Consider the following 10906-nt stretch of genomic DNA (forward strand, 5'->3'; position numbering starts at 1 on the left):
TACATACGCTACATGTCCTGGTACATACACTACATGTCGATGTACATACGCTACAGGTCGGGGTACATAAGCTACAGGTCGGGGTACATACGCTACAAGTTAGGGTACATACGCTACAAGTCGGGGTACATACGTTACAGGTCGGGGTAAATACGCTACGGTCGGCGTACATACACTGATGGTTGGGGTACATACGCTACAGGTCGGGGTACATAAGCTACAGGTCGGGGTACATACGCTACAGGTTGGGGGTACATACGCTTCAGGTCGGGGTACATGCGCTACAGGTCGTGGTACATACGCTACAAGATGGGGTACATGCGCTACAGGTCGGGGTACATACGCTACAGGTCGGGGTACATACGCTACTGTTGGGGAACATACGATACAATTCGGGGGACATACGCGACAGGTTTGTGTACTTACGCTACAAGATGGGTACATACGCTACAAGTCGGGTACATACGCTACAGGTCGGGGTAGATACGCTACAGGTCGGGGTACATACGCTACAAGTCTCGGTACATATGCTACAAGTCTCGGTTCATACGCTACGGTTGGGGAACATACGATACAGGTCGGGGTACATACGCTACAAGTTGGGGAACATACGTTACAATTCGGGGGACATATGCGACAGGTTTGGGTACTTACGCTACAAGATGGGTACATACGCTACAGGTCGGGGTACATACGCTACAAGTCGGGGTACATACGCTACAAGTCGGGGTACATACGCTACAGTTCGGGGTACATACGCTAAGGTCGGGGTACATACGCTACAATTCGGAATAGATTTTTAAATACGGACCTTTCAAACTACTTTGGCTACGTAAAACTGACCAAAGTTGACAATTTCCCCGCACATTCTTAAGCATTATAGGCCAATGACACAGGTCCAAAAATCTATCTCTATACCAGAATTTGCAAACTTTACTTTCAAACAATAGGGCACTTGGTAGTTATTGGGGGGATGAGGCCGCTTTATTTTCTCATTCATGGTTACGGAGATATAGCAGACCAAAGTTGACGGTTTCGCCGCCCACACTTAAGCATTATAGGACAATGACACAGGTCCAAAATTCGGTACATACGCTAAGGGTCGGGTACTTACACTGCATGTCCTGGTAGATACACCATATGTCGGTGTATACATGTACATACGCTACAGCTTGGGGTACATACGCTAAAGTTCGGGGTACATACGCTACAAGTAGCTTTAGATGACAACCTGTATGAGTATTGACTATGCATAGTGTTCTTTAAATTTTAATCCATTGATTCTTAGTTACAAAAAACAGTATGCAAATCACCCTTTTGCTGAAGTATTCTACCCATGATTATGCCCTTTTTTACTCCAGGTTGGATTGAACAGTGATGTCGCACATGCAACTTTTGAAGCGGTCCCCTCTAACCCGACAAGTGGAGTTCTGGACCTGGTGCGGAGGTGCGAGGCACAGTCCTGCCAGGGTCACTGCACATGCGCACCGAGTAACCAGCAGTGTCAACCTCCCGATGGTGCCTGCAACGACGTCACCGGTAGGTGGACATGACCTGTTACAGGATAATGAAACATGCCTAAAACTCGTCCGACGGGCGCCGCCATGTCGGGATTCTGGCAACTTCCGGTCGATATATATATTTTTTTTTAGTTAACATGGCGCTTGTAGTCTTGAGACTCATCACTGCTTTGAAAGAATTATCCATAATGAAAGCGTATTACGAGGTTATCTTTTGCAATGAAGTCACTGGTATGTTTATAATGTTCATGCAGTCACATGCAACAACAAGTTTGCCATATTGGTAGGTTTGAGGTGTATGAAAACCGAAGGGATTTCATTGATTTTCCCCTATGTGATCAACACTGGCCTTTTTTGGCCTCATATGCACGTTTGGTGAGTAACAGACTATGAATCTTTCCTTTCGTGCAAAATAATTTCGCTAAGAGGAAGTTAAGTAGTAATGAACGACATCAGTGTTGGAGACTTATCTATGAAGGCATTTCAAAATACTTAACAACATTGTCTTTGATTTTCACAGACATGTAATAAGTAATGGTTGGCAAAGAAATCACTAGGATTTTTGTTGTTTTTTCGCAGGGGACCTTCGATATACATCAGTGAATGTTTTTGACACCATGGATCTTCACACAAGCGCCCCGGGCGGCCAGGACGTCAACTTTACCCGATCTTCAACTTCTCTAGCTGCAACTTGGAGGGCAGAACCGGACGGCAGAATCCCAGTGGAAAGGTTTGATTGTATCTTTGCAAATTTTCTAGTGTTTGTATCTGTTTCAGTAAGTGCCCCGTGTAATAAGCTATTTCTTCCCACAGATTTTATCAAATCCATTTCCATTTGTTCATATTCTTGTCAAGCTTATTACTATCACAGGGGTATTAAATCAAAATTATCCTGTTGTTAACTGTATGTGAAGCAAATAGATGTAATCTAAATCATCAGGATATTGATTGCGAAATTTAATTTTTTACAAGGTACATTACAATATTGTAATCAATGGTCATTTATGTAGTATATCTATTTCTGGTTGGAAATTTGTAAGTGAAGTCCAATTGCTGTGCTGACAGGTATGAGTGGAGTGCAGGTCTGGCTGGAGAGGCTGTTGGCGGTCACGTGTTCGACACCAGTACAGACCGGATCTGGCACGACGTCGGCAGTCGGACCTCCGTGGTTCATACACTACCGAGATACGGAACCTACAGTAGGTGTAAATTGTCACTAAAAGCTTTTGGTGTGCCTTAACCTTAAGCAAAATGCAAAATGAAGTAGCCGTTTGTCACCCAATTCCCTATTTGCTACAGAGTTAGGCAGCAGGGAGAAGGTTAAAGCTCTCTGTCACAAATTATACATTGGCCACGATTTCCAACTTCAATACTCGATCAATTCAATCCAAAGGTATTTGTTTCAATCACCATTATTATGTAGACGATATTTCATATTTCTAACAGCTAGTATTCAGTTCAGTTTGTTTTATGATTGCTACATTTATTTCACACATGAAGTCATGATGAGTGTTTCCCCCAAAGCGTCCCTGGAGCCCCGTGTGACGTTCGTGTGGTACGTGCGAGCCTGGTACAGTCAGAGCGACTTTGCCATCTTCACCTCGGACGGTGTGAGGAGCCTGCCACTACCGCCACAGGTGTCTGCCTCTAAAAAGGTGAGTAACTGTGAATGTTGATACGTTTGTGTGGTTTAATTTTCACTGCTTTCATGGTGCTTTCATGGTGACCAGCCCACTGCAGCCCAAAATAGTGTAACTCGACTGGAACAGCTAGGAATAGGGCCACGGTTTCATAAGTGCAGTAGCATAGAATCCGGTGCTTTTGTTATTGTATTTCTTCACAGAAACACATGGACACAAAATCCATTTCACTATATTTTAATCAATCTTTGGTTAATGCCAATCTGTATCCCACCCATTTCACTGTCAGTGTCTCTGTACGTTGATGTCTGTGTGCCTGTCTGTCTCTCTCTTTCTCTTTCTCTTCCGCTCTCTCTGCCTCTAGTCTGTATTTCTGTCTCTCTCTTTCTCTCCCTGTCTAATAGGAAGAAAACCCATATACTCTAAATAAGACAATGGCTATTTTTTTAATTCGACAATGAAGCCATGCGAACGGCCAGAACCAAAAATGTTTTTTCTTATGTCTGACTCTGCGACTTATTTCCTAAGGTAAAAGATTTGGAGAGCATTTCCGCCAACAAGGACCAGGAATTCACCACCAGTCAAACGTTGATTGCAGTTTCCTGGGACAGCGTGTTCCCTGATCCATTCGGAGATATAAACAACTACCAGGTGACTTTGGGAACAACTTCAGGAGGTATACAAACATACTTCTCAATCTGACGGAAACAGCCTAGTATTGGTGTTATAGCATTAATATTACAGAATAGTCAACAATCAACGATGAAAATAGTACATGAGATCAATATCTAGACAGTCCATTTTTAAAATCGAAATATATACACATGATCAGCATAGTAGCTTATGAATAGAAGCAAGTTTTCATTCTATCACACGAATTATAATTTTCAACTCCCTCCTTCTGCAGCTAGCGACATAATTGCCTGGGGAGGTGTCACTACGACCCGTGACGTCACCAGGACGTCGCTGAACAGCCTGTCCCTCCAGACGGGAGTGACGTACTACAGCAGCGTCATGGCAACCAACCACGCAGGGCTGCACACCACCGTCACATCGGACGGCATCAAGGTAATCTTTTTTATAGACGCTTACTGATAGTGACCAAACAAACCACTACCACTATTCAGTCTCTGAACTTTTGAATCCTCAATTCTTTGGCAATCTATTAGTCGTTCCTTTCTCTTCATGCGCACTATAAGAGAATTTGAGAATGAGAATTTGAGACAAACATTGCACTTTACTGTCCTTTTATCCTAAATTTTGGCAACAAGACATTTTAGTGTCGAAGTAGCCTATCATAATCACGCCGACACTGCATATATAGCTGTTATTTGTCCATTATGCATCGGCAACTTAGAAAATCTGGTCCCTTGTCATACCCCTTGTTTTCCGACTTAGTATTGTAAATTCTATTTCCCTACAGGTAGACACCATCGCGCCTACAGCAGGCACAGTGTACGACGGCCTGGGTCTGCACGACGCGGACTATCAGAACGACAGTCTTGCCGTGTGGGCCACGTGGCACGGTTTCTCTGACCTGGAGTCTTACATACACCACTACGTCTGGTGTGTGGGGTCGTCTCCTGGAGCGGAGGACATCCTGCCATGTAGGGACGTCGGTGTCCAGATTTCTGCCACTGAGAAACTCACACATCCTTTGATGCCAGGTAAATCAGTTCTTGAATCGTGTCTGTTTCAGTGTTTGTCTCTATCTATCCCTTTCTCTTTTTCTCTCTCTCTTTTGATGATGCCTTAATTATTTTCCCCTTGATCCAAGCATCAAGAATCAGTCCTCCCTGTAGTGACCATTTCCCAGTGCTGAGGTACAACTATAGACATGCTTGACTGTATTGATAATCATGAAGCATGCATGTCACATTTCCATCCGTGTCCATGACAACAGGTACAAAGCACTATTCGACAGTCACAGCTGTGGATGCTGCAGGTCTGCGATCATCACCGGTGTCATCAAACGGCATCACGGTGGACTCCATTCCACCTGTTCCCATGGAGAGACTCAACTTTGGTCCAAATCTGGTCAGCAATCCTTCATTTGAGCAGACCTTTGGGACAGGATCATCAATATGGAATGTATTAGGTACCATTCTCGAAGTAGTGTTTTTAAGCTTTGTGTGTTTTGTTGTCTTTTTGGTCATACTTGTACGTTTTTGATGATATCCCCATTATAAAGTCAAGGGTAACACAGATTAGGACGAGGGTCCAGTAAGAGTTAAGGAATCCACCTTCAGTTGATATTCCCTGAGTTATACTCTATGTACATAATTTTAATGAGAATTTTAGATATGCAATACTATACTAGGTGTTTAATTCAAAAAGTATCGTAATGATGATAATGATTGTCTTTTGAATACTTTTAGCATTTATTTGTAGAAATGTGTAGTGAAGGCTTGGGATGGTGTGATATTCTTTTATGGTGATATGAAACATTCGTCCATAGGGACAGCTGAAGCTGTAGCCGCGTCCGGGTTTGCTGCCAGAGACGGACAGAAGTATCTTCACCTACACGGAAGCGTCTCACAGAGGGTACCGACTCAACCCGGCCGTCAGTACCAACTCACCTTCCACGTTAGATATGTGGAGAACACGTTACCACCCTTTCAGTCACAGGAGGGAAGGGTTTCTGCGCCAGGTCTGCACATGACGTTCAAGCTGTATCAACGTTTCGGGACGTTCGACCGCGGCGGTTCAAGCGCCGAAGCTGCCAAAAACTGGCACCGACACATCTACTACTTCACAGCGACCGGTTCCGAGTCTGACATCATGTTGAGCTCCGGAGGTAGAGCCGGGATGGTGCTAGATCAGATCGGAGTTCGGCTTGTGAACGTCAGTACGCAGCAAGAGTCGGGTGGAGAGAGCGTCTCCGGACTTGTACCCGTTCACACCAGCACGGCAGCGGACTGGCACGTGGTCCAGGCGAGCTGGGACATGGAGGATCTGGAAAGTCCAATTGTGAAGTACGAGTGGGCTATTGGGACAGTGGAAGGTAAATTTCCCTTGTCATCTCTCTTGCATTATGTCTTTGATAAATGTTCTTAGTATCAAAGATCAACATTGTTACTGAGTTCTGATTTTTTAATGAAGACCTTTATTGCACATTTCTGCCACACTTGGCTAAGTACAGGTCACAACAAAACAAAACAACAAGTACAGTTAATGGATACAGAAGAATATGACTATCATTAGATAAATTCCACTTCTTCTCGCTTTTCAGTTATAGTAGATATAAAAGAACAGATAATATCTGTATGTGTATCTTTAAAGATGGCACAATCTTTACCTTCAAGTTCTTTCTTACTTTCGAATTATCTTTTTTTTTAAACAATATCACTGGATTATTTGCACACATGCAGTACATAATCACTTGTTGACATTTTGGGGACCATCTTTCACCTTCTCCAGGGGACTATAACTGGTTCTACTTCACACTACAGCTAGGCATTGCTGCTGCAGTGTGATCATGAATAATGTGGTCCAAAATGTGACTGTTCTACATGAGCCCTAATTATCTTCCTTTTTTTTACTGGATACAGGAGGAACCAAGTTCAGGCACTACTAACTGGTTCTACTTCACGCAGCAGCTTACTGAGGTATTGCTGCTACAGTGTGAATAATGTGGTTCCCAATGAGACTGTTACAAATGGTTTCTTTTATATTTTACTGGTTACAGGAGGAACCCAGCTTCAGGGCTTTAAGTCTGTTGGGCGGAGAACGTCTGGAAGGAACGAGGACCTCCATCTCCAGCACGGCAGCTCTGTTCACGTGACCGTGGTGGCCACGAACGCCGCGGAGCTGAGGACCGTGGTGTACTCGGAACCTGCCGTGGTGGACCTGACTCCTCCTGTTATCAGTAACATAAGGGTGAGCAAACATTTGATGATCCATTATAGACCATGTCTTACTACAAAGTTAGTTTTAGAAATGCTTGTAGCATGCAGAACTGGCGTGTTACGCTGAAGGGCGGTTATATGGGTTATACCGGGATATGTCAATGTCACTTGTCAGAGATATACCTTGAAACGTTGATAAACTCGTATTTTTTGTCGTCAAAGGATGGAGTCGAAGATGACGAAATAGATTACCAGAGCGCTGAAACATTTGCTGCGAGCTGGGTAGTTACGGACAGGGAGTGCGGAGTGAATTGGTGTGAGTGGGCACAAGGTAATTCTATCTTACGATCTGCAACTCTTTAAAACCGGCCTTTTTGTTATACCGCAGCGTGAATATGATGATAAATTGGTCATTGATGTACGGTGGCCTATTTTACTGTCTATAATTTTCTCATTTTTTACTTGATTTCTTCACCTCCGATGATATTTTAGGAAGAATTGTTACCCTTGTTTTCTTATTAGATGCTCCTTTCCCTGTAGCTGTGTAGGAATAGAATATACAAAAAATACTGTACAAAGATACATTTCTGTTTACATCTTTGCTAGGTCTCAGCCCAGGTTCAGCAGAGATCTCACACTTCGAGTCCACAGACAGTTTTTCGTCCTCATCAAAGAACCTGACAGGTAAGTTACCACAGTATGCAATGGTCGTTTGTGAGCCTAAACCATATAATGTATAAATCAAACTTAACCAGACGTAATGAGTGAATATCTAGAAGTGACTGTGAACCGTAAATGAAGTAAATATCTCACACTTGTGAGCTTGCAGTGAATCGACATGAAGGAAAGTTTAACTCAACAAACCTTCACAGGTCTAATCCACCACGGACAGACGGTCTACACCACCGTGCGGTGCCACAACCACGCCGGGCTGGAGTCCCAGGCCGTAACGGACGGGGTCACTCTCGTCACCAGCCCGCCCGACAGTACGGCCGCCGCGCTGCGACTGGCGTCCCCGTCTCAAACACCCTTCCCTGCCAGGGACAGGCACCAGAGTGCAGCGGATCAACTGCGCTTCTTCTGGGAGGGATTTAGAGATGAGGCTGGGATAGACCACTTTGAGGTACTGTATTGCAGCTGTTTATTGTTTAGTTAAAAAAGAGCAGTATCTTTCCCATTGCATTATCATTCCCTTTGTCACTTACTAGTAATAATATGTCTCTAGATTTATTACAAACATTTTCTTTAACTGAAACATGTCCTTGAATTTCCTTACAAATTTACATTTGAAATTTCCTATTCCAATAGATTTCCAACAGTGGACCAAACAACTGCACTTATACATGGTTCTCGGCTGGCATTGTAGACACTAAGGGGCCTGAAATAAACTATAGAAAATATTAACAGACGCATGCCCTTCAAAATGTATTTTCCATACACATCTTCCCATATTCCTAGATTTCCATCAGTGGACCTAGTGAGTTCACCCATACGTGGTTGTCTGCTGGAGCTAACGGAGAGACGTCGGCCTCCCTGTCGGGACTTGGGCTGGAGTCACACCGGACGTACACCGTCTTCTGCCGGGCGGTCAACATGGGCGGGCTGGTCAGCGACGCCGTCTGGACCAACGTGACGATAGAGACAGAACAGCCGCTAGTCAATGGTTTGTATCCACTTAATCTATTAATTTATCACTTGAAATGCTGTTAAGGTTATCTTACCTCGAGAAAAAAGCTAGACATCCAGGTAATAAGATACACAATACAACAGTTACTCAAGCACCTGGATAGGTTTTGGAAACGGTCAGACATTTAAATAAGCAGCCTCTACCTTTCGTAGTAGTATTTCATAGATTACACATTTGAAGGCCTTTCGTTGATTGTTTCAACTGAAGTCTTTCATTCCCAAGTAGCAAGACCATTAGATGATCACATTGAATGTCATTTGTCTTCTAGGTGTTATTTTCTGCCTTTTCAAACTGTTAAAATTACGTACAATGTTTATACAATATTTTTTGTCACGTTAAGGTTCTTCAATTGTCAGCCAATGGCAGCCACCCGACGTCCTGCATCTTGATTGGACGGGCAACTTCCTCAGCCAATCAACGCTTGTTTACGAGGTTTCCTTGGGAACCGTGCGGGGAGGAAGTGACGTCATGCAGTGGGTGGAAACCATGGAAACGTCTATGACTGTCACGGGGGTTGACCACAGTAGAGCCCATTACGTCATCATCACCGCGGTCAACAGAGCTGGTCTCTACGTGTCGCAAGTTCACAGACTGTCGACTTAAAGTTAGAAAAAGAAGGAATGGAGGAAGGAGGAAAGGGAGGAATAGGGGAAGTGATAAGGAAGGAAGGATTAAGAAAAGGAATAAGGAAGGAAGGAATGAGGAAGGTAAAAGGAAGGAATAAGGAAGGGATGAGGAACGAATGGGGAAGGAATAAGGAAGGGATGAGGAAGGAATAGGGAAGGAAGGAAGGAGGGAAGGAAGGAAGGGAGGATGGAAGAAGAAAGAAATAAGGAAGAAATAAGGAAGAAAGGAAGGAAGGAAGGATTTGAAGTGTCTTAAGTTCACAGACTGTCGATTTGATCTTTAACCTGCTAAGATAGCTTTTTTGCACCAGATTTGTATTGGCTATGGGGCTAGACAGCAGGGAGAAGGTTAAAGTTAAGAAATTGCAACTTGAGGAAAGATGCTTAAAGCTCTCATGGCCCCTGGAGCATCGGCAACATTAATCAATTAATCAAATCAAATTGAATTAAAAAGGATATTCCATTCTGTTCATTGACAAAGTGCCTCCTTATCTTGTTCAGAGGGATTCACCATGGATGATAAAGTAGGCATTACCGTTGATTGTTTTGTAGAGACAGTGTATAGTACGCTTGCAGCTTTTTTTTCTCCAATCCAGTGGGTCAAGTATTACAACTCTTTTGAAATTGTGATGTCTCCTTTGTACAATTTCACTGTGAAAGATTAATTGGTTCATAAAACTATTTCATGAATCAGATATGTAGGTTTATGATCATTTTGTGATGAAGGTATTTCAAGTTGTGAGATCACAATTAAAAGCAAAACACTTTTGCATATTTTAGATGCCGATGTAGTAAGTTGTAACAAGAGCTATAGACCAAACATTTTATTGTATATAAGACTTTTGTACGAGACTTGGATTAAAAAAGTACATTTTGTCAAGGTTGGGCACGATCTCAATGATGTATTATTGGTACAATGGAGTCGTCATTTTTTTCTACACTGCATGTTTTCAAAATTGTTATAAGCCTCTCTAAATGGGAGTTGATCCACCAGAATCACAGTTAGTTTCAAAATGTTGAACCTGCCAAAAAAAACCGTTACAATTAAAAAAACGTTGTCAAAATATTAGCTATTCATGTGGCAAACATAGCTTGAGTCTCCACTTTAATTATTGGCCTGAATGAATGGACGGTTTGAAACGAAATTTTCCCTCACCGAAAAAACTCCTTCATTCAAAATACGGCTTTTACCCACTCAAGCTTTTATCGTCTTTGGTTGGTCCTTCCACTCGTTAATGGCTCCACCAGACTCCATAAAATGACCGTCTCCATCCCTTGCCTCTGTCCCAGGATCATTGTCCCTCATTACAACCTAAAACGCGTAAGATTCAACCGAAGCACTCCCTAATCCCCAAGGTTTTATTGCAGTCAGTTACATTTCCTGCACTTTAGATACGAATCGATAACGGTCATTGGCATTGGACGGCGTTCAGCACCAAGGACATGTTTGTTTGGAAGCAGCTGGACAAGTAAAGACACTTTAGTATGACTATCATACCTGCTTTGTGGTTAGTTTTCTGCTGTAGTTGATAGATGAGCTGCTGAAGACCCTCCTTGCGTTACCAAAGATCAACGAGCTGATGAT

At 43.2% G+C, this 10906-nt stretch overlaps 1 protein-coding gene across 1 annotated transcript in view; it reads left to right on the forward strand.

The window, feature by feature from the left end:
* Positions 1-10219, forward strand: part of LOC136444322 (uncharacterized) — a 44309-nt gene extending 34090 nt beyond the window's left edge. The window contains exons 44-58 of the mRNA XM_066441833.1: positions 1362-1539; positions 2100-2250; positions 2586-2719; positions 3045-3175; positions 3689-3836; positions 4068-4228; positions 4584-4827; positions 5064-5258; positions 5619-6164; positions 6849-7039; positions 7231-7339; positions 7615-7692; positions 7881-8131; positions 8467-8671; positions 9036-10219. Of these exons, the coding sequence (XP_066297930.1) occupies positions 1362-1539; positions 2100-2250; positions 2586-2719; positions 3045-3175; positions 3689-3836; positions 4068-4228; positions 4584-4827; positions 5064-5258; positions 5619-6164; positions 6849-7039; positions 7231-7339; positions 7615-7692; positions 7881-8131; positions 8467-8671; positions 9036-9298 (2985 nt within the window). The 3' untranslated portion in view covers positions 9299-10219. The remainder of the gene's footprint in view (positions 1-1361; positions 1540-2099; positions 2251-2585; positions 2720-3044; positions 3176-3688; positions 3837-4067; positions 4229-4583; positions 4828-5063; positions 5259-5618; positions 6165-6848; positions 7040-7230; positions 7340-7614; positions 7693-7880; positions 8132-8466; positions 8672-9035) is intronic.
* The last annotated feature ends 687 nt before the right edge of the window (positions 10220-10906 follow it).

The sequence above is a fragment of the Branchiostoma lanceolatum genome, chromosome 11 (genome assembly GCF_035083965.1).
Source record: "Branchiostoma lanceolatum isolate klBraLanc5 chromosome 11, klBraLanc5.hap2, whole genome shotgun sequence".
Taxonomy (NCBI): Eukaryota; Metazoa; Chordata; class Leptocardii; order Amphioxiformes; family Branchiostomatidae; genus Branchiostoma; species Branchiostoma lanceolatum.